At 40.0% G+C, this 25,275-nt stretch overlaps 1 protein-coding gene across 1 annotated transcript; it reads left to right on the top strand.

Annotated features, from left to right (window-relative positions):
* Positions 1 to 2,057: 2,057 nt before the first annotated feature.
* LOC118214865 (V-set and transmembrane domain-containing protein 2B-like) lies at positions 2,058 to 15,579 on the top strand. Its single transcript, XM_035395137.1, has 5 exons — positions 2,058 to 3,030; positions 4,014 to 4,201; positions 4,840 to 4,869; positions 5,772 to 6,168; positions 14,734 to 15,579. Exons 1-5 carry the CDS (start codon positions 2,958 to 2,960, stop codon positions 14,820 to 14,822), a joined length of 777 nt encoding a protein of 258 aa, XP_035251028.1. The 5' UTR covers positions 2,058 to 2,957; the 3' UTR covers positions 14,823 to 15,579.
* Positions 15,580 to 25,275: the final 9,696 nt, after the last annotated feature.

Genomic DNA, 25,275 nt, shown 5'->3' with positions numbered 1-25,275 from the left:
AATAGAGGAAATAAGGAAAGGGGCAAATACTTTTTCATGGCTCTATATATATATATATATATATATATATATATATGATGATATGTTTAATTTGCATAAATTACACAGGCACTACTTTCAGAGGCATGCCTGAGCATCTTTCTCCTTGCATACAGCCAGCTGTATCTGATGCAGCAAATTCATTAATAAATAATTGCAATTTTTTTGGCTAAGTGCACAATTTTGGATCTGAGAATAAATCAATTTCCAGATGAGAAACCTCATATAGCCTTTCAGTATGGCCTGTCTTTCCTAAGCAATCACAAACAGTTAAATTTATTTTTTCTCTCTAACTCTTCAAAGGAAAATATTGTACCATGTTTCTCATTCAGTGAATGTTCACCCTTCCCAGCCTCCGCCAAGAACATAGTGTACATTGTTTGATTGTGGTGATCATAATGGAAATAGTTTCGTTGCCCTACTAAATAGCATTCTCATATTCCATTGAAACATTCTGATGGGCCTTTTCCAAGACAATCTTTTGGAATGCTTGCTATGATATACAGCTATGATAAATGTTGGTTACCTTGACATATTTGTTTTGAATAAAGGCTGAACAAAGTTCCCATTGAATGATTATCTGAACTGACTTGTTCCTGTAAGGGAGATATACCGTGTATATATACAGTGCACTCATGGCTGTTTCAAGTAGAAGGGTGTTATATTAAAAAAGGTAAAAGCACTGGTAGAAAAATGTTTTGACACTCTCACCTCCTCCACATTGACAGCATACCCTGTTGCTACAGCCGATGTACAATCCCACTCACGAACTTAACCTAGGATCAATAATACCTCATCCAAATGTATTGGGAGATATAGTTGAAACATAGGACTGAGTAGAAACTTCCCCCATAAAGATAAAGAGTAAATACCCACATTTCCTGCCCTCTCTCTCTCTCTCTCTCTCTCTCTCTCTCTCTCACCCATACTTATTGTGGCTGAACTGCTAATAAGAAGGTTTTAGTGAACAAGCAGAGCTTTATTGGCTCACAGCTGGGGAGGCCGTTTTAGGATTCAGCCTGGGGATCAGTCGGCTGCACCAACTGAGTGTCTCAGGAGAGTGCTGGATTAGAGTAATAATGTGGCAGCACGTCAAGCCACAACTACCTCATTAGCACTGTTGCACACATGTCTCTGTATTTACATATTGCACAATCTTGCTCCCCTGGCAGCTCTGAGTATCTGCGTACGCCAGTGTCCCTGTGAACCTTAGATTTTCATGTCAGCCTGTCTTAATGTGTGCATCTTTCTTTGTATTTTAGAGCTATGGCCTACTCTGTTTATGTCTGCCCATGTCGCAGTTGAAGGTCTGCAACAATCCAAAAAATTGTTCAGTTTCTGACCCCATCCCCAATCCCTGAATAAGTCCATAGGGAAAATATTTAGGATGAAATGCAAGAACCATAGCAACAGTTTAAATCTTGTATTATGACAATCTGGCTACTGAACTCTGTTTGTTGTGAAATTATTGGTTCTTCGTTAAATTCATTTTAGAAAAATTCATTTTAGAAATCTTGTGGCATGAAATAAAGATTAATATCTCCATTTAGATTGTTGCAAATGGCTCATAACTGTTTGTTGGATACTCGGAATTAGACAATCCTCCAAACATTCCTCCAACCGTGGTGGAATCTTCCTCCTGGATCTTGACTTGTTGCATTTAAATATATGTCTGCCACGTTAATAATGAAGAGATGATATCCAAATCACATTAGAACACATATTAAGTATCCTTTGAAGGATTATGGTCGTAGTTATGCTTATTTTAGTTATGTACAAAAACCTAAAATGACCACAGATTTAATTTTGGCACTGGATCACACAAAATACACCAAATATGATTTTTTTTTAAAGGCTTACTGTAAACGAAATGCGTCAAACCGGTAGCAAGTGTAATGGCTGGCAAAATGTTACCGGTAAAAGGCAGTACGTGCATTTCTATCTGAATTGGGATACTGCATTATCTGTCCGATTAGCTCAGTGCTTTAAATCCAGAAGCTATGGAGTTGCTCACTGAGATACCACAAAAAGTATAATCCCTGGTGTTTTAGTGTTTCATGTCGTATTAAATACTGCTGCCTACAGCAGTACTGCGGTAGCTTTAAAGGCTGCTTGTTGATCTTGGAGAGAAAACAACATGAATCATCTTGATTCTATATATTTTCAGGGCTGGAATTTCGCGAGAACGTCAGTTTGTGAAATTTCTCCTCATAGGTTGAGCCGCGCGTTGATTTGAGGGACGAAAAGGTTGGTTTGGTTCCAGCGCTCGTCTAGCTGCTGCTTGTGTAGCGCACAGCACACACTGAGCTCGTTGGTTTTGGAGATGCCAAAGCGCCTCCTCACTGCTATGCACTCACATACAAAGCAGAAGGATCCGGTCGGGCAAGCGGGAACTATTGACTGATCCTCAGGTCTCTGGAAAAATAAGGGAATCACTCCTCCTCGGTAGGTGTTCTTGTGGGAGCTGACACAAGGGATGTTTTGGTGATGGGTGTTGGAGAAGAGCCCCGGAAAAATTCCCCTCCAGTGGAAATCAAGAGGTATAGATTTATTACCGCCGAAATTAAGTATCGATGCCACTCTAAGCAAAACCGGAATTAAGCAATCGTAGAATCAAAGGAGTAACTAATTATAAGGACAAGCGGCTGGACATTTAACCTATCTTTGCGCGACAGAGGAATTTTTGCATCTGTCACCTTTGGATTGTACGTGGTTTGTCCCGCTAAGGACAGCTCTGGGAGTACGTTATTTGGATTTCGGAGAGTAGGCAATCAGCCACATCTAGGAGGGAAAAAAACAAACAAAAACAAATGCGACTCTTCTATCTTTTGTTCATAATGGAAATGCACGTTTTATAAGCTTACGAAGTCAAATGATCATCTTCATCTGTTCCTTAATCTACCAATTGTATTTATGAGATGGAAAAACGGGGACTCCACGGCGTCCTGTATTACCTGATGCTAAATGCGCCCTTGTTGTTTTACGTAAATGGTAAGTAAGCTTGTTCAGTTGTTGCAGTTTGACTTCTTCAATATTGAAAGCTACCTGTGGCCTATATAGAGAAATACAAAGTACAAATAAATAAATAAATAATACATTTATTATGGTGCTTTGGCGTAGCAGTCAAACGAGTTAACTTTGAGACTGAATTTTCCACGGATACCTATAGCTATAAATCGAAGGCAAAGGCGTGGTGTTGTTTAAAAGTTCGTTTAACAAAAATATTTTTATCAATTAATTGTTTAATGCTTGTAATGCAGAAAATTGGACAAAAAACCTAGTTTTATTGCATAAGTCTGTCACAGTCCAAATCCACTGAGCATGATTTAGCACTTGTGTATGGTCAAATAAAATAATTTGAAAAATGTAATACGTGAAAGATAATACATTGCACATTTGCTAAATAATAATAATAATAATAATAATAATAACAATAATAATCACTACCGTAATTCCAATAATAATAGCAACAACGACAGACTGAAATTTACATTCATAATCCGACCTACTACTTTTATGTTTTACTATTAACATGATGAATTAATACAGTTATAGATTTATAGAATAGGCTATATGGTAATGGCATTTTCAACAGGTTACATGAAACGTTACAATAAAACAAGGCACATACAAACGCCCCCAACTAATCAAAATATGTCTTGAATTCATGTGAATGTTTGTGTTTTAACCTTTTTTTCATACTAGCCTATAATGGTACAGTTTGTGAATGACGTTATGTTAAAATATACCATCCGATCATGGTCTTAATCAAAATGTATGTAAACCGAGCAGCGAATGCGGCACTCATAAAGTTCAATGCAAATAACTAAAATATTTCTGTTACTGTTTGTCCCCTAATGTCGTATGGGTAGGCAACAGATCACTGCAGCACATAGGCTACTACAAAACCAAGGGCAGACATGTCTTACCTCTTAATCACTGGCTTGTTCTCTCCTATTCTATTCTTCCACTAGCCACATTTACTGAAGTGCCCAAAGATGTAAGTGTCGGTGAGGGAGAAGATATTGAGATGCCGTGCGCATTTCGGGCCATCGGATCTACGCCGTTCTCCTTGGAGATCCAGTGGTGGTATCTAAAGGAGGCAACCCCAAGAGAGCTTACACACGAACTGCAAATTAGTGCACCCGCGAACAGAGCAAAGGTAAAGTTACTACCCGCGAAGTAATGTCTGCCCTCTCATGTTTTCTTTGGCTCAGTTATAAGCAAATAGATGCCGGTAGGCTTTGGTAGCTAAATGTGGTTCAAAATGGTAAAATGCAATGGGATTTTTTTTTTTTCATCCGTGGTACGGATTTGTTTAACTGTGCCAGCTACAAACCTCTGTCGAAGGGGATGCAGGGATGAGTGGGCGGACTGTGTATTCTGTGTTAAGCGCTCTTTCAATTCTGGAATATTAGCGCTGTGCTGCAATTTAAATGTCAAATGTGCTACTGATGTGTAAAATTCAACTATTAATAGTGTATTTTTTCAAGCCTACAAACAGTCGCCCTGCTGAAAACAGTTGCTAGCACATGGACGCACGGCACGTTTCACATTTCCTGTCAAACTGTTGCTGTCCATGGTACCAGTTCAATTGGTTAAGTAACGCTGCGTGCGTATAACCCTATACGATTTTACTCACTGTTAAAGGTTTATTACGGTGAAATGATCTGTCTCTTAAAACGATCCATGTTATATACTCTACAATGGGTACAATATAGCCCTTATGTCAAAATGTTAGGGTACGGTGTGATCACGTCTTCAGTCGGCAGTAATATTTTCTATGCATTCTAATTCCAGGTTGCTCCCAGGGATGCTACAAAAATAAGTGTAAGTGTTTCAGTTTTCTTGTCATTTTTGCACTACTGTGCAGTTGTTTGAAAGCAAATACTAATCTTGGCAACAGTGAAGCACCAGGGAAATTTGCAATCAAATGACATCACGTTCTTACCTTCGTGAAGTGAGAGATTTACCTCTGGGTTATTCTTTGTGATTTTTTTTTTTTTTTTTTTTGGGGGGTGGGGGGGTGGGTGAGTGCTACAATCGTAAAACTGGGAACTCTTCCACATGGTAAACAAAATTATTTAACCGTTCTCAGAGACAGTCTGGACTGTGCATTTTTCTAGATTTTTGAAACGCATTTTCATAATTCATTAACTGATGCTTAGTATTTAGTTTGCTCAGTTATATCTGCCCATTTCTGCAGATACCAAATGAAACAAGACATTTTTATTATATATTATATTCATTATGCAATGTTGGGTTACTTATGAATAGTATCATTTTATAAATAGTATGTTTATAAAATTTTATTGTGCACTGTTTTTGTCATTTGGTATCTTATACATGTTGGTGGTTTTTATGAATATTAATGAATGCTAATATTCTATAGACTTAATGAAGATAGATAATGATCTTCATCACTTATTAATATGACAGAAAATAATAATCTGTTTTGAGCTCTGATTGACAGATTTCTTAAAGGTACAGTCTTTGCCAGAGCTTTGCCAACTGTTAAATCTCCTCCATAATAAAGAACATTAACCCTGGTGTGACTGAAAAAGCATAATTATTTGTTTTTTCCCACGATGCATTGCTTCACATAAAAATAACAAGCAAACAATGCTGCCCTGCTGTAGAAATAAAACAGGAGGGCCCTGGTATACTCAAGAAGCAGCAGTTAAGGTTTAATGTGTATGTGATGCAATTCTCTCCCTCTTCCCCCGCCGCAGACAGTCAGGGTGCAGGGCAATGCCATTTCTCACAGGCTTCACCTCTCCAACGTGCGCAAGGTGGACGAGGGAGTGTACGAGTGCCGAGTGTCGGACAACAACGCCGACGAGACTCAGGAACACAAAGCCCAGGCCACTCTGTGGGTTACTCCTCGCGATGGCATGGTGGCCGAGGAGGCCGTCTCCCACATCCAGAACAGGTGGCCCCTGAGAAACAGCAACAATGCGGCCGGGGGCCGGTCCACCTCTGTGCCGGGCCAGGGAAAGCCCCGCGTGCCCCCTCTTGCTGGCCCCGGCCCCGTCCCCGACTCCACGACAGCGGAGGCCTCTGCAGCAAAGTCGTCGGCTTCCCCCTGCCCTGGCAACGCAGCCATCCTTCGGCAGCAACATGGAGCCGGTGAGTGGTGGAGCCACAGTGACACCTAGCGGTGCCATGTGGACAGTTAGGGTTTTGAATGTGTGAGTGCATGCATGTACGCATACATTTGCCTGTGGGTGTCTACCGTCTTTCTGAACTTTCTTAGCCTGACACATAGATTGTTATCTGCAGTTATAAAATATTGTAATTTATACGTGTGTCATTTTGTATATGGAGAGGCTATTGTTATGAGAATACCTATGATCTTTGGAGTAAATATTACAGCGCCTACTTCTTTCAGTATACTTCTTCATCCCTCCCTGCACAAGCACAGTACAATGGAACACTCTTGTGACTGTTTCAAAGCAGAGCACTAAAGCTTGATAATACCGTTGCTTTTTTGAATCTATGATGGATTAGCTAGTTGGAGCATAGTGCAAAGCTGATAACATGGAGACCAAATTTGAATTGAGCTATGGTGCATTCACATGTAGAGAATTTGGCAGTGCTTTATTTTTTTATAGAAAAGGGTGTTATTTGGCAGAAGGCTTGCAGGTTCAGTAATTATCCATGTCCTATAGCAGGTCTGACTCTGGGCTGGCCACAAGTCTTCAGTATTAATGTAGTGTGTGATTAGTCAAGGACGTCTTGCTTTCAAGGACAATGGGCACGCCTGTGCTGCAGACACGACTTCTCGTGCTCTTACTGGAGAATTTGGGGCTCTGAAATCAGGTCCGCCATCTTGCTACTGGGAAATTAGCATCAGACGAGCTTTACCATTTTTTTCCTTCAGAGATCAATGAAGCAAGTCCCAGAATAATTGCATTTCACAGACATTGCAGGAATGGTTAATATACCATTCTTCTGGATTAGATGCGTGTCTGCCTCCACACCAGTGTGGTCAGGAGGCAGAGTGACAGGGATGTGCATGGCATTCGAGAGCAGGAGCCACGTTTCTACAGCCCAGGGAAGCAGTGTGCTGGGTGTTAGTGGGGCCTGTAGGGAGACAGGGAAGGGCATCACTTAGACTTGCTGTGGATATTTCACCACAGCACAGCATCTTTGTCTGTCATGGTATGTGGTTTTCAGACTGGTCTGATTTGGTGGGGTGGAGGTGGGGGGCAGAGATTCCCATAATTCATAAGTCATAATTCATGGTAGGGGGTGAGCCCTTAGACAACTGCAGAATTTTTTCACATAAACACAACTCAACCTTTTCAAAGGAGTCTTCATTTCCAGATATGAAAATGTATACTGACTGTAGCACCTACTATTGTGGATATTACATTGTAACTCAGAATATGTTGTTTCAGTAGAGATTAATAACTCTAACACTGCATTCTTATGTGAAGAATGTGGGTTCTGGGTTTGAGGAAGACTCCTGCTGACAATTAATCGAGCTCATGAAGATCAAAGGCAATATATTACAGTTAATACTGCTTATTACATCACCCATTGAGCAAATACTGTATTAGTGCACACTATATGCATTTCATGACCAAGTGATTCATTACTATGATTCCAATCATGAATTTGCATTCACTTCTCTAAGTGAGGCTGAACTACTCTCTTCAACATGTTCAATTGATGTGTCTCTTTGTCCAACTCAGCTCAATCCTCTCAAATACTGGCTGAAGTTTGAACATAGAAAGGGGGTTTCAGTATTTAATTTCTCAATTCAGTTCTATAGTTATCATTATGTATGACCAAACTATGATCACATTAGAAGTTTCTATAGAAAGATTCTCACTTCTTCCAAACAGATTAATGTGTGTGCTCTGTATTCCTGTGGTGCAGGACACACACTTGTGTTTCATTGGTGTAACAAATATGTTCTATGACATCATGCGCAGTATCAGTCATGACAAGCCAAGGAGTGCTTGCCATGTGGCAGGTCCTCTTGATGTGTAACCAAAGTAAATCAAATAGAGTAAGTGGTGACCTGACACTTTCATATTGACAAAAATATGCAGAATTTGTTATGGCTTTTAACTGAGCCTTCTGTGTATTTGTCATCAATTTCTGAAGGTTAAAAAGCCACCTGGCAATTTTAAAAGCCTTTTCAGCCGAGTGCGCCAGGAAATCTGAACAGCCCTCCAAAACGCTTGCTGCAATGTCATTTCACTGAGTGGCAGAAACAATTATTATTAAAAAGGAAATATGGCAGAGAGGCCTAGTCCCCAGAATGCTGTTGGGTTTTTCATATTCACACTCACATTGGAAACATTCATTAGAAATTTCGTTGCTCATTGGAATATGGTGTTGTTCTATGTGCCCACACAATTAAAATTAAATAGTTCTCAGCTTTTCTACAGGGAATTAAAGGCCAGTTTTACAGTGCATAATAGTACCTAGAGAAAGGTCAGTATTAATATTCCCATCTTTAACCATGAACTATGTTTAAAAAATTTTCTTCAATCAATTATCTGAACATATCCTGACCATGTAATATTTTACACTAATGGTTGTTGTGGATTGCATAATTGGCCACATTATTGTGGCTAAGGTGTGTAGTCCTGTCCTTGAGTATTTTGTGTCCTATAAGATGATGGATACATAAGGTTATTCATTTTAAAATGCACTCAGTTCTTTTTTTTTCTAATATTTCCCTTGATAAATTATCATGTAAATACAAATGTCACTGCCATAGCTAAATGGAAAATATAGAATTTTATGATTCACCATGATGAAATGTGCCAGTCCAATACAAGTGACACTGTTTATTTTGGAATTAGGTTATGGAATTACTAGATATTGAAAAGTTTATGAATTTATGTTTGATATTGATATTGTGTGTATTTTCCAGCAAAACATGAGGTTGGAAGATTTGTTTAAAATAAAATTTAAAAAAAAAATGTTTCCCGAAAAGCAAAGTGCCTTATATGTAACTACGTGTAAGAAGTTTTCTGTTTTCCAGTGTTTCTGAAGCTATGCAGGTGAGATATCATGGGTGTAGAGAAAGCTGTTTGTGTGTGCTTATTTTTTGACTCCATCTATGTCTCAATGGTGCTCTGTCTCACTCAGCACCCAATATTGAGTGTGCTGGAGAAAATAAATTTGGAAGCACTTAAATAATTGTGAATAAAGACAGGTACTCAGCATAATGATCATACCAGAGGAAAGACGTTGAAAGTTCTTACCAGCAGAAAATAGGAAATGCAGACAATAGCTATTACCTTTGTGGATTGCCTCAGACCTTCCATTTAGACTGTCGAAAGGTATACAAATGTTAGTGAGGATTAATTCGGTCTGCGCCTGAACTCTGTGAGGATGTTATCGGAATGTCTCTGGTGGGAGTTTCCTCTGTCTGTGTATTCCCGCTGCTCTTCTCATGCCTGTTCCCTTCTCTCCTGATTTTAATTGTGGCCGTTTGTCCACGGCTGCGCCTTTGCCAGCCACTGTGCTCAGTGTAACAAGTGGCAGAGACTAGAGACACGTGAGGGGAATACTGGCACTCCGAGCGTGGGGCCTTTGTGCAGGAGGCTGAGTCATCAGCCAGTGCCAAAGTGTGCTCTGTTTGGGGGAGTTCAGGGTGATTGGACAATGGCTTGGATCACAAGGATCCCCAGACAATGCCAGTGGACTGTGGGCACCCTTCAAATCATTGCTTTCCTTCAGACCGGATAATCGGAGGACACCGTGCGGTCTCTGCTCTACATGGAACATGATTTGAGCTCAAGCTGAGGACTTCAGGTTTTCGTTCGCTGTTTCACGTTTTTCAAACAAACGCAAGGGTGTTCTGGCTCATCCTGAAGCTTGTAGGCAGCCAACTTTCCTCCCCATGAAGGATTCAGCCATCAAACCCACAGAGTAGGAGGATGAAAGGGCTTTGTTTAAAATGGAACAAATCTGTTCTTTTTTCTATTTAATATTCCTGCTTGAAATGCAATAAACCATCAATGTGAAGGCAGCGTGTCTGTAAGCTTGGTGTTTCCAAAACACCATATTTTTTCTTTTTGTTCTTTCTCCTTCAGATCCTTTCAATGTCAATTTTATCCAGTTATTCTTTATGGTTTTTCTTCCTTTGTCCTGCCTTTGCCACGAGCCTCTTCTTTGCTGCTGGTTCAGTCACACTAAGGGGAATCCTATCATTATCTTTGCTTCTTCCTGTTCCCAGGAGGACAGGTAAAAATGATTTAAAGACAACGTGGACCTGAGGGCACATCCCACAGTAAACGTGCCATTGTGCCACTGGATTGGCATGTCAGGAAAGGAGTTTTTGGGTTGGTTGATGCGATTGTTGATTGGTTGATGCGATGAAATATACTACATTTCCAAAAGTAAGTGAACACCTGAACATCACACCCATATGTACTTGATGTACTTGTTGAACATCACATTCCAAAACCATGGGTATCAATATGGAGTTGGACCTCCCTTTGCTGTTGTAACAGCCTCCACTCTTCTGGGAAAGCTTTCCAGTAGATTTTGGAACATGGCTGCATGGATTCGCTTACAAAATCATTAGTGAGGTTGGGCACTGATGTTGTGCATAAGGCCTGGCTTGCAGTCAGCATTCCAATTCATCCCAACGGTGTTTGATGGGGTAGAGGTCAGGAGGTCTGGGCTCTGTGCAGGCCAGTCTAGTCCTTCTCCAACAAACTCAGCAAACCATTTCACACACCTTGCTTTGTGCTTGGAGGCATTGCAATGCTGAAACAGGAAAGGGCCTTCAACAAACTATTGCTACAATAGTTGGAAGTGCACAATTCTCTAGAATGTCATTGTTTGCTGTTGCATTAAGATTTCCCTTCACTGGACCTAAAGGACCTAGACCAGACCATGAACAGCCCCAGACCATTATTTCTCCTCCATCATACAGTTGGCAGTATTTGGGCAAGTACAGTTGGCACTATGCATTCCACCAAACCCAGACTCGTCCGTCACTCCAGAGAATGTGTTTCCACCGCTCCAGAGACCAATGGTGGTGTGTTTACACCACTCCAGCTGACGTTTGCCATTGTGCATGGTAATCTTAGGCTTGTGTATGGCTGATTGGCCATGGAAACCCATTTAATGAAGCTCTTGGCATACCGTTCTTGTGCTGATGTTGTTTCCAGAGGTAGTTTGTAGAGCAAATGATTTTTACGTGCTACATGCTTCAGCATTCGGCAGTCCTGTTCTGTGAGCTTGTGCGGCCTGCTGCTTCGCGACTGAGCTGTTGTTGCTCCTATACGTTTCCACTTCATAATAACAGCACTTGGGGGCAGTGCCTGGGGCACCTCTAGCAGGGCAGAAATTTGGCAAATTGACTTGTTGGAAAGGTGGCATCCTATGACAGTTGAAAGTCACTGAGCTCTTCTGTATGATCCATTCTACTACCAATGTCAACGGAGATTAAATGGCTGTATGCTTGATTTTATGCACCTGTTAGCAATGTGTGTGGTTGAAATAGCCAAAATCAGTAATTAGAAGGGGTGTCCACATGCTTTTGTAAACGTAGTCATGTCTGAGCTGTCATAATGTGTCATAAAGGAATCAGTCTGAAGCACATGAATTTGCAGTTATTTATTGCAAACAGACTGCAAGCAGATTGCAGTCTTGCCATTGTCATTTGCTGTGAGTTGCCATTGTCTCCTGTTTGACCCTCAAGTCAGACAGTGATGAAAGTCTAACTGAACTGTTGTCCTGAGGATAGTTAGGCTGAGGTTCTGGGGAGCCAATTACTAAAGGAGGAATAGTGTACTGTGCATTTCCATGAATAAGTCTGGTATGGTTTGCAGTTGAAATAATGTGATGACTATAGCATGTAGTCACAAATCTAATGATCTACACTGTAGCACACACGTGATTTTTTTGTTTTCTATAGAGACTAGTCATGGAACAGAACCAGTCAGTTCAGAATGCTGTGGAGCGACGTAATGTGGTGCTGTAGTTGATATTGTGGCCACGTTTTGTCACGTAGTTCCAATGATTTTACTGCTGAAGCTTGGGGCAGTCACAGTATAAACCTGAATAGATTTTTTTTAAGTCTGAATGGGTTCCATTATTTCTTACTTTGTGGGAAAATCCAACAGAGATACGATAAAAGGATGATATTTCTTGTTTTGTGTGCCATCTTCGAGGTGAAAACCTTATATCACCAGTTCCTCCACAGTCTATACTGTTGCCAGGCAACAAAGTTAAACATAATCTTTCATCCATTTGGACCTCCAGTGGGAACATAATGTTGTGTGATTTCATAATTGTTAAAAGAAGTATTCAATTTGCCCCACTGAAATATTCTGTGAATGTCCTCCCACGCTGTTTGAAAGAATGCGACTGAACACAGAAATAGCCAGTGTGGGCAGAGAGGTTATGCTAAAAAGCAAGCTTTTTGTGGAAATATTCATCAGTGGGTGCATATTAAAGGAGGTGTTGCACAAATTTGAAAAGGCCACATTGAAAGACACTATTTTGCACTGTGATAAATGGTAAGACAAAATTGAAAAAAGGTATAGGGAACATGATGTACTGTGGAAGACATCTAAATCTTCATCCTTGGATGAATAGGAAAGTGCTTATTTTCAGCAAACCATATTCATGACTTTATTTCACTGAAAGAGACTGCATCAAGATAATTCCACAGACCAGTGCGAACTCAATGTGTTGCAGTAAATGTTTTTATTCTGCTCAAGTAAAGAGCTTATTAGTGTAACAACTGAAGTCAACATATTTTCACCAGATGGCTTATTGCACAGGGATTCATAACCAAAATTGTGGTGGACAGTGTTAGTTAGTTATTTGTCTATGTAACTAATGGCCATGGCTAAATAGGTAAAAAGACACTGATAAAGGCATGGTGGCAGTGTAACATAACAGTTTCGGAAATGGGAACTGTTTCAGTTACCTGTCAGGGCACAGTTGTTGTACCCTTGAGAAAGGTACTTAACTGAATTGCTTCCGTCAAATGTCCAGCTATATAAATGGATTGTATGTAAAAATACAATCTGTGTGAGTCACTCTGGCTAAAGAGAGTCTACTAAATGGTGAAATGTAATGTAAATGAAGAAGGATATCTTCTGCCTGCGATTTAAAGACAAAAGATCTCCACATGGAAGCTGGGGAAGCAAATGGTGGTGCTCGCACTGCATAGCTGAACACTGAGCACATCACCAGGCAAAGGTGACGGACAGAGGCCATCAGTCTCTGGTGTCTTCAGGCATTTCAAATAAACACCTGTCATCTCTGGCTAGAGAGAGCCATTTTAAATTAAGCTCTCGCACCAAGGATGAGACAGCCCCTTCTCTCTAACCATGGGTCACAGGGTCACTGCAGGTGGGGAGGGCACTATGCTCCCCTTCTCTAACCTGCTTCAGACACCATGTTTGTTTGTGTGCCATACTGCCATACAGTATTTAGGGCCATTGCTCATATAGTATATGTACCTCCCCTCAGAAAGAGTCTGCTACATTAGATCCAGTTGAAGGTGTGTGCTGTGCATAGCTTTTTAAGTCCATTCGCCCTGCTGCTTCTCCACCCACTGGAGGTGATTAGACATCAGTTTTGAAATGCGTTTAGCCAGCCGTGGCTTCAGGAGTGCGTGGGCCCGCAAACAGAAGGCCGCCTCGCTTAGCTAATGCCAGCAGCGGCCCTCGCACTTGGAGTCCTTCCTTAAATAACAATTCATTAGTGTAATTTTCTGCTTCTTTCTTTCTCTGAATTGAGACCTGCAGCGAACAGACGCCTTTTTGTTTGGACCATCGCTTTGCTTGTTTATATGTTGTGCTCTCATTTGCCGTCCTAGTGAGGTTTGCAGATTATCGCTCCCACTCATCAACCTCCAAGGATTTATATGGAGGGATACACACTGTGCTGTGCCACAAAACAAGCATCAGTCTAGCTAGGAAGGGAGGTCCACATTTCACCAGTCAGAACATGTGAATGCTCAGGCTAACCGATACTGTTTAAGACCTTGCACCACATGAGACATGTTGGAAATGTATGTGTTCACATTAAGCAAAACCAGGTTACTGAGTATCCAGTTAAGCTTATTTTTTCCGCTAAAAGTCTGAAAAAACTGTAATTTAAGGAAAAACTGTAAATCTTCAATTGTGCAAATATCTCTGGTTTTTGTGTGCATTTAGTTTTTTTCTATGAACCAGTTTTCTCACAGAATGTTGTGTGAAAGGTTTTGTTTTTCCATTCTTGACATGGTATAATGAACTTGGTATAAGATCAGTCATGTTCTGAAGATCAAACACATTTTCCCTATAATTTTCAGAGAGCTGTATGATTTTAATATCTGAAATGTCTATACCTCACTTCAGTTGAATTACTTAATCCTGCACACAGCCTCCTGGTATATATGATAACACAGGTATGAGAAAATTGTGTTTAGGTATATAAGCTTGGCAGATGATAACATTTAAGAATTTGAAGATAATTACAACATATGAACCTTTTTAAATCCTTAATAGTTATTGCTATAGAAAAAGCTATTGAAATAGCACATTTTACTGACTTATTTCCAAAATCTTGCCCATTAATTTATTGTATATTACTGTTAATGTTATTGTTAATCTTTTTTGTCACAATTTGTCAAGGGTATAAAGTTACTTTAGATGATGCTCAGAGCACATAGATTGATCTAATGCTAATTCTTTTATGTTACATTTTTACCAGGTTCCGGAGTCATCACCACAACCGACCCCCTCCTCTACATCTGCCTACTGATCCTACACAGGCTTCTCCCCCTTCTGGTGGCAAACTGAAGAACTTCAACCAAACCACACCCTGCAATTTTCTCACTAAACATACCAAACGACAAAGGGAAATATATACGTATATATAAACCCATATGGCACACCACTAAAGAGGTTGGGGAAAAAAGGACTTTGGAGAAGTGAAGAAATGACGATCTTCTAACTGGGACTTATTAGAAGACTAGTCTTATAGCTGGGATGTAAATGGACTGTATAAGAAGCATGACAAAAAATAAAGGAATTTATGTGAATACAAGCTTCACATTTCTGTTATACACACAACCAACATCCACAAAACAATGAATCAAGTTTCCAAATAATAGTGTCCGCCCTGCTGTGTGCATGGCAGCCATACATTTTCTTGTATCTTTTGTTTTCATTTTATTTTATTGGCTGTTTATTTTGTAAAAAAAAAAAAAAAGAATCAAAAAAGAAAAATGTCCTTGTCTTTTTTGCACGAACTGTTGAGCAGTTAAGCATTCCATTACATTTCATAGACATCTACAACAGGGTCCATATGCATCCAGTCCAGTCATGGATACTGTATGTAGGTATACGTACCCATTTTTCACATGTTTATGTATAAGAATATGACCTTATATATTTTGATTAAATAAGGCACACCCTACCATAACTGTTGTCAATCACCTTCAATAATGTTTATTTTTATTAACGATATGGTGATCAAGGTGCAATCATTTATAAGACGTATGGTATGTTGCCAACGGCAGTTGAAATAAAGGGTTTTTCTTTTTTCATAAACTCAGCATTCCCAAGTGTGGTGTTATGAGTCTATTGTCTGACTGACAGAAAATTATTCAGATAAGTAAATGTTGTGTTTAATGTTAAATGTCTTGCAAATAACTGAGTAATCAGGGACTTCAGAGATTTCCAGGAACACGAGAAAAAATTGAGCACAGTTTCCATGATTATGAGCTTCTGTTCACTGAACAAAATCTTTGTGGGTTCATTGAGAACAAGTCTGTGCATCAGGTGTAAAATTCATCAAGGAACGAGAGTACTTTAATGTTGGCCTTTAGTCTGTGGAATATCAAAGCTGGGCGCACTGAGGGGTGACCTGTACGTTCCATTTAAACAGATACAGACACGGTGGAAAAACACTCAAACGCGTGTTCATACCAGCTAACTAAAAACATGCACAATTCTTGGTCGCCATGTTTGCGCTTCATTTATCAAATGTACATTTCAGTGTATTTAACTGGAGAATAACACCCTGACTCCCATCACTTAATTAAATTTCTTTTTCTTACACATGTGCATTTGTATTAATAATATTGGTGATTCAAGACTGCCCCCATTTCAATTTGAACCCATCAGTTGTTTTACCTTTCAGCTTGCTTCTCGTGTGAGGTTCTTTCAATAAACACTTCTGAGAGAATGCACGAGTAAACCACTCCACATGACTGGAGCAAAAACACCTTCTCTTCATTGTGTGCTTATCCTCCCTGTTCTCTCAATCACGTCATGGAGCAGAATGTACTTATTCTCTCTTTATAGAAAAATAAAAGGGCCACAACAGACCGGACACTTCTAGGATACAAGCCCAGGATTTATGTTGCCTAGTGAAGATGTGTTTGTTCATAAAAGGAGTGAGTATTTGAGATTTATGTGTGCTACTCTGTCCCAGAATATCCAATAGGGAACTGAGTGCTCTTAGTTTTCCTGTGAGTTACAGAAGCACATTTTTTTATTTTCTTTTTCCTTTAACTCTTAGATGTGTTCAATGACCCATTCAGTACTGGATACATATCAGATGTAACATGACTTGTTTGCATAATACATTACTTCTCCTGTACAAGAGGAGACAAACAAAACATAAAATGATTATTCCTGTCAGTTGCTGTTAACATCTTCATCACACCTTTGAAGACTGTTAATATTAAAATATTTTATTCCACAAAGGACTTGCCTTTTTATATTCCATATTGTAATGAATACCATGTCTGAGCCTGAATGCCCCATCATAGGTTTGGACCATATCCAAACTTCTGGGCTATGAAGCACTGTTATGGATATGAACAAAGCAGCTAACCAACAACATTGACTCCTGAACAGTGTGAATCATTGTGAGCTCTATTCCTTTTTAAACAGATTTTTCGGGATGTGTTTAGTTTGGAATAGCCAATTGTATTTATGGGCTTGTCTTATTGCTACATTATAGGAGCACATAGACAAGAATATATCTTTGGAGCCCCCCAAGGCACCCTAAGTGGGGGAAAAAATATCTCAATGTGGAAATCTGTACTCTTGGTTTTGGAATCCGTGCGCACCGATCGGCACCCTTGATGGAAAAAAAATAACTCTCAATGTGGAAATCCATACTCTCAGTTCTGTAATCCATACATTTGGTTTTGCAATCTGTGCACCCAGTTTTATAAAAGGAGTTAGCCATCTTTCAATTAAATAGCTAAACAGCTAACGTATTTATATGTAGCCAGTTAAAGTAATGTTAGGTACAAATAATATCGTAGTTGCTTAGTAACTGAATGAATTCAGCAGAGAGAGACACCGCACAATCTATTAAAACATTATTTAAAAAATTAGTGTTGTCTTTGATGAATTATTTATTATATATATATATATATATATATATATATAGAGAGAGAGAGAGAGAGAGAGAGCGAGAGAGAGAGAGAGATAGACACCATTGTATGAAATTGATATGGCACTCGAACCTGTGGTATATTATGAATATTGGCAGGGCTAGGTGGTTGGCTGGGGTTCTTTGTGTCGAGTTATGCCTAACATCAGCCCCTAGCCGTGCAAAAATTCATGATATAGGTACCATATCACTTTAATGTTTATCCCTTTTCCTTCAGTGTGAACTGTAGCTATGATGCTTCCGTGTCTGACTTTCCTGCAGTAAACCCTTTACTTACGAATGGATTCAACATTGCAAGCCAGAGTGATCTGACTCAAAAACCATGCGCACAGATTGCAAAACTGAGCATACAGATTGGAAAACCGAGTGTACGAACAACAAAACTGAGAGTATTTCCACATTTATTTATCTGCGGATTTCCACGTTGTGATTTTTTTGTCATTTGGGGTGCCTTGCGGGGGGCTCTGTTCATTTCTACTCCACAGAGTATGAGCCAGCTGGCATTTCTATTCATTCAGCAGTCAGCTAGCACAGGTGTGTACACCTCACGCACAACTGAGACCAACAGTGCTGCAGGCACCCCTAAGGAGCTGGTCTTATGCAATGAGAGGGCCACAGCCCTGTGCACTGGCATTTACCTTCATGTGCAATGTTACAGCCAAGTGTGCACTACCCTGCAGGCCACAGTTGCCATTGGCAAGATCAGGATTTGATTCCAGACTGTGGGACATGTCATTGTATCGAGGACCTGGGCTATAGCAGGAAAATGCCCCCAACAGTCCCTTAAGCCTGATTTACAAAAATGACTGAGCTGAGGGGTGGGAGTTAAACGTAAAGGGCTAGTGCTTTAAGTGTGTATGCCGGGAAGAAAGGCCAAATATGAATCTTTGCAAATATTCATTAAGATATTGTCGTGAGTAGAAGTATAAGTAGTGATCGACCAGAAAAAAAGTCATCCTTTGAGATTTGTCCTGAAGGGCACACCCGCAGCTACGGCAGACCGTGACTCTGCTATGGGGGCGGGGGGGGAAGCGCTGCATTACCTTTGAAATCACATGGCGCGTGCTGTCAGGGCCGATAACGGCTGTTCCCCCTGCTGTCCCTTTGAGACGGCGCTAAAAAGCGAAACGACGTGAGCGTAAGCAGCCCAACAGGAAGGGAGCGCAGCGCCCGCGGCTGAGTGGCAGCGGCTGAACCGCAGTCAGATTTGCACAGCGGTATCTTCCCCAGCCACACAGCAGCGGCGCCCCGCCAGATTTCCTGCTTTTTCAACACCATCGCACCCGAGTCCCCGGGTGACAACATGATGGCAAGCCAGCCAACTTTGCCCTGACTTTTACAGCACGTCACAGTAGGAAATGACTGCAGAGGCAAAAAAAAAAAAAAAAAGGCAAATATTCTTTTTGTTTTTGTTGTTGAGAGTGCAGTGGTGGGGCAAAATCAACCAATACATTGGCAGTGCCACTGACTGTATTCATCAAGTGAAGGTGACAGGACCCTTTGCTGTGACTCAGATTAGGATTAAGGTTAAAGGAAGACCGCTTCCAAGCTGAGGAGGCGATCAAAGCATTGTAATCCAACAACATTTAAATATTCTACTCAAGTTCAGCCATGCACAAAGCTTACCTGCACAGAACAAAGGTGTGAAGTGAATTGTAACATGATTCTTAGTGGGTGAACATCATGAGCACATGCCACACTTGATATTGAAAACAATGGCTGAAACAGAATTCCAAAAAAGTTCCCCACACACAGACGGAAGTGTAGCTAAATTGTTTGTGCATAAAATGAAATGCCAATAACTGATAACAATTTAACAAAGGCAATCGATGACTAGATACTAGCTCTCCTATACCTGCACTAAGAAAGCAACTGAATACACCTGACTAACCAGAAACACCTGTGAAGTGATATGTCACAAACATCACGGTGTTCTGAAATGGGAAACTGTGTTTATAAAGTGCTGCAATTTCCCTTTATTAAAAGCTGAGAATGCTCTTTAGCCATGTGTGAATTGTTTGATTACAAATATAAAATTGTTAAGTATAAATAAATTGTCAACATAAATATATATTTTGTATGTGTGTGGGTGTGGATAAATGTCAGAGAAATATTTTGTACCAATATGAATCCTCAGTCTTTTTATTATACTGTATTTCTGAATAATGTTTTCATTTAAAGGCTACACATCAAGGCCATGCCAGCTGTTACCTCCCAGCTTCTCGAGCAGCCACGTCAGTCCCCAGTATCAGGTTCTGAGCAAGCCACCTGGCACCAAACGAAGCAGCGTGGATGTGCCACACAAGGACGTTCCGATCATTAGTGCCAGACAAATGCACAAAGAGCCCTCAGTAAGTACTTAATGGAAAACTCCCATCAACCTCCAGGTTCTCTCTGAGGAACGTTACCTTCATAAATATGTCCCTGTTTTTTTTTTTTTTTAATAAAACATCTAGCAGAAATGGGACAGTTGTGTAGCATTATTTTATTTTATTTTTTTATTTATAAATTGGTATTTTTTTCTTCACTTTTTTAAATAGAAGAAATTTTGACATAAAAAATATGTTTGTCTTATGGTGATTTTTATATATATATATATTTAATTGTTATTAGACTTTACAAAATCAGTTAAATAAACAAGAGAGGAAGGATCATTAAAGATGGACAGACTAGTTATATTACTTGTCACCAATAGGGGGGCAGGATTAATATCGCAGGACCAAATTGAAGCAGTCAATTTGAGAGGCGTCTCAGAGAGGGACGTCATGAACCATGCAGTTCACATTTATTACTTTTACAAGTTGTTCTGCATACTAACCAGCTGTGGTCCTTACAGATATGCAATATACAGCCTTGCAATTAAAGTGGAATTGAGCCACACTGAGCTGATCTCGGGTTCCCAAACCAAATAATGGCTGTTCCGAATTACTTTTACCCCTCTCTCCTTCCCTCCCCTCCACTTCGCCCTTTGCCATTTCTCTCTTCCCTCTCCCCTCCCATTTATCCCATATTTTAATTATATTCCCCCATCTTTTGTTTGGTTTACTCCTCCCTTTCTTGAACCAGCACCTCCTTCCCTTTCCCTCCTTCTCTTTCTACTCCTGCTCTTTTTTGTGCCCTGAACTGTGCTTTCATTTCCCGCTCTCTGCAATCTAGCATCTACCACCACCATCTTTTTGTCCAGCTGCTCTGGGGAATGGATTGCCACACACCTACATTAAGCATTTAATGAGATATAATATTAAGAGGATATTACTTTGTTTCCATTTGTGTGCATTTATTAAAATCTCAAGCTGGCCCATGAGATTTTGGATAAATCCTGTTGAAATTTAATTTCAGTTTATTTAATTTCCCAGGCAGAATTAGCATTGATAGAGTCAAGAGGTTTACTGCTGTCTCTAAGGTGTGCATGTGCATGTGCGTGTGTGTGTGTGTGTGTGTGTGTGTGTGTGTGTGAGGGTTGATGTTCTATGTGCTACATGAATGTAAAATGAATGAAAAATCGATATGTACTTAATTTACAGTACGTGCATCAAGTAGTCTAATAAACATGGAGACCCAAACAAATAAATTGACCTTCAGTTGGCCCTGAGTAATAGCAAAATAAGCAGACTATTCTACATAGTAAGAATGATAAGCCACAAATATAATAAAATGATAGCCTACATTTATTCTATGGCAAAAAAGTCCAAAATAAGTTCTGCACCCTCGTGGTGTGCGGTGCATTAATAAAGCATTTATCTGGTATCCATTGATCCTCCATTTGTTCCCCCATCTGGCCCTCATAAACTTTTCAATTAGTCCCTGTGGCTGGGCAACAGCCTTGGCATGTGTCACTTTCTAGCGTCTCGCTGATTAGCACTGTAATCTCTCAGACAGGTCCGTCCATTCAAGTCCCGGAATCAGATTTGTGTTTTAGAGAACAATCACATCTCCCACTTCCCCAGAGCTCCACTTTGCTAGTGAACGTGAGGCCAAGGCTAATTTTATCCTCTCAGATACTACTGGAGAAGGCCAGAGAGGCAATACAGAATATTTCAAAATCACATTTGGGAGGAAGCCAGCATACATTTAATCTGCAACCAGAACAACGCCTGAGCCATTTTAACAGCTCCGAGTGCACAGCGTGGTTGGTGGTCCCTCTCAGGAACAATGAGCAATATTTCCTTTTATTGTCATTGTGCAGTAGCCCTTCAACAATGTACCATAACAACAGAGGCTTTCACTATTAGAAGCAATGAGAACAATACCTTTGATTAGGCTGTGGATTGCCTGTTGAAGTATCTGCGACAACGCTTGCACCCAAACTGTGTCAAGCTGGCTCCTGAATTTAGAAAATATGATTCATTTTACATTCAAATTAACAAGCACAAAAAATGGCAAGAACATTTAGTCTTGGCCTTCACCTCTGCCCTTTGGTGCTCTCACACAATGGAGGACCTGTGCGGTAAAGCCAAAAAGTGCGTATAGGCTGGGGTAAAAAGCAGAAATTGCAAACACAACATGCATAATGCATTTTCATATCAGGTGCCACACTTATATATACCACAATCAGTAACAAATGGAACAACACAATGTTTGGCTCTATGTAGCAGTACTATCAATCGTCTGATCAAAGTGTTACTTGCTTTGCTGCATTATTTGCACATGGTTCCTGAATTGTTCCTGATTTATCCATGAAGTTTTACAGAGTTCACGCTCACTGACTTTGCCATGGCTGGAATTTTGAATTATTAAAGTCTCCTACAGTCCATCAGGCACTGCACAGGATCCCTGTCTACTGCTTCTTTTGTCAACCCTACAGCTAAAATAAGAACATGTATCTTGTAATACAGAACCCACAGATACATACACACAGTGGTCACAGAGAGTGAAAATAAAATGAAGGCTAAATTTAGCATGCTAAACTTCAGTTCTGCAAATGAAGTTGCACATGGAGAGAAAACTATAGTTTTCTGCATATGCATACCGACATTATAATACACATATTCCAGTGAGCTTGTAAGAGTATGTAGCTTCTCAAAAATGCATACAACACAAATATACCCTGCCTAATAATGCACTCACTGGCTAAGCACAAGCTACATTGCAAGAAACAGTACATGTAGCTGGAAATTCTTTTTAAAGACAGCAATGAAATGTCCCCTTGTGCTTTTAGAAATATGAAGCAAAGAAATCCAATAGCCTTTAAACTGGAGCTTAATGCTCATCTGATCTCTGACTCTTTTGGCATGCACTAGGGATCCTCTGGGCTTGCTTGCATCTTTTGGAATTGATTTTTATCCAGCTGACTTTCAAAACACCATTAATAATGCACACGGGGACGATGTAACAAACCCTTTCCTCCTCAGTCGGTTGTTTCCTATTTCATATGGTATGGTATGTCAGAAAATTATGAAAACACAGCGTGCTACTAAAGGAACCTGAAGACAGGAAGGCCCTGGCAAAGAGATGCAAATCAACAACATTTCAGACCAAGTATTCAAATCACTGGTTATATTTATTTATTTATTTATTTATTTGACAGGGACAATGCACATTGATCAACATCACTATTATGTGATGTAAATGTGCCAGATCGCTAGATATGATTTCAATTCATCCTTGCATCAAGTGCACTTTATGTGTATTGTGCCTGTCTGGCTATTGAGTCTGCCTCATGATGACTGAAGGAGGCAGGAGAGAGGGCAGAAAATCTTCACATTCTAATCCCATTTCCTGTCATTACTCTCTAGCTTACTCTCCGCTAACCTTGAATTTTCCTGTCTATAATCTATTTACTTCTCATTACCAATCCTATTTCTCTACACTTCTCAACATTGGCTCACCTTAACAGAAGGATTACAGTCCCACTCACAAACCTTTCAAGAGAAAAATCGACTTGCCCCTGAATCAAAGTAATACACAAAGACCGTCAGATGCCATGTCAGAGAAACATTATTACTGTTTGATCTCCTATGACACTAAGCGATCATATACCTCCTGGGAAATTTCTCACAGATCAGGGGTGTCCAGAAAAGAACGAGGAAACCCACCTAATGCTGACCTTTAGAAGCTGAAAGCTTTGTAAAAGGCTTAAAGAAACAGCCAGTGAAGAGTTGGGCCAATTTCTATAAAGATTTAGAAGATTTAATGGAGAACCCAATCACTAAAAAGTGCATTTGGAATAGCTCTTACACCTGCACCCAAAAGTGAACCCACATGGGAAACTTGAGTTTGGTGTGCATAAAATGGATTCTATAGTACTGTGCCATACTCATGCCTATTGAATGCTTATCTCCTTATATGGCGGTGCTCTAGAACAGGCATGAGAGTTTTTACTGCTGCGATCAACTTCCACTTATTTTACTCATATCACCAGCATTTTGGCGGTGAGGGTGGAGGGATGGGGATCAAACCCGAAACGATCTAATTTGGCTGAGAGCCAGCCTTACCCTTATCAATCGGTAAACTGTCGTGGCCAACAGAAGAGACAGCATTTGAATCTGCATGTGAACGTGTCCTCGGGGTTACACTGTGCAGGCCTGGGTGCTTTCATGAGTTTCTGTGGGCTCGTGGCATGCTCATTCATTGTGTATCCAAAGGCATCCATATAACATAGACACCCCCTCCTTTCGGTGTCCTCTCTTGTGTAACTTTCCCTTGAATTAGAATGCAGGAGCACTCACGGTCCATTACACCGCTCAGCAAATTGCATTGCAATTTTGATCTTATTTATTGCCTGGTGTTGCATCTCCAGTAATACCCTTCATTTTTCTCAGCACATCCATTAGGGTTTATGAGAAACATACCTGTCTGATTGCTTTAAAGAAAGTGTTTGTCATTTCCTTCACAACATTTATGATAACATATTGCCTAAAAAACAACACCCATACTGATGTACATAATCATATATTGATTATTAGGCTGACATGGCAGAAGCTTAAGTGCACCAAAAAGCATTACATGTGAAAGTCAGTTCCCTTACCATCAGGAAAAAGACACAAAGGGAACTGGCGAAGGAAAAAGTACGAGGGTAATAGTTTCATTTCAACAGACCACGTTTTTTTTTTTGTTTTTTTTTGTTTTTTTAAACAGCAGATGACTCCCTCCTCGTTTGTTGTCTGACCTTTCAGTGACACCATTTTTATCTGCTTTTAAAATGGATTTGCAAAGTGAATTTGGCTGAAACTAATAGGTTGATTTAATAAACTCGCCCTGCTTTGTATTAGAAAATGGCAGTTGAAAATTCACCCTTTGCTTTGGCTGCATGGAAAGTAGGTCATTGCTAATGGCAGTATGACTGTATAGAGAAATATTGGCATTTTACTGAGGGAGCAGTGCTTTTGTCTGCTCAACAGCAGCAGAGGCCCAGAGAAAGCTGGAGACTAAATGATCAGCCGTCTGCTTTAAGCCGGGTATGAATATACATTCTTTCCAAACAAATGTAGAAGTATATTTTCAGATAGTCCCTTTTGTAGCGGCTTTAGGGGGGATGACCGTTCAGGGAGTTTATCATTTAAACCCCCCCTTATAAAGCCATTCATTTTATTTTTTTTGAAATATGGTAATCTGCAGGCTTATCTGTATCTATAAAAAACCATCCACAAACCAAATAGCTTCTTCCCCCATCTTCTCAGAAAAGGCTCTTCTCATAGTTCTGGTGTTTTGTTAAAGGTCTGGCTATTCTGAGAGATACTGGCACCTAATAAAAAAACAATTATTTATTTAATACAAAAAATAATAACAATAGAATTCTATATCTGGGTAATTCATACTCTGTGATTTATTTTATATTAAACATTAAATTTTATGACATTAATAAAAGCAGGTGTCAGATAGTGAAATATTTTTGATCTT

The sequence above is a fragment of the Anguilla anguilla genome, chromosome 16 (genome assembly GCF_013347855.1).
Source record: "Anguilla anguilla isolate fAngAng1 chromosome 16, fAngAng1.pri, whole genome shotgun sequence".
NCBI lineage: Eukaryota > Metazoa > Chordata > Actinopteri > Anguilliformes > Anguillidae > Anguilla > Anguilla anguilla.
Note: the sequence above shows the minus strand (reverse complement) of the source record. Positions and strands in the feature narration are given on the sequence as shown.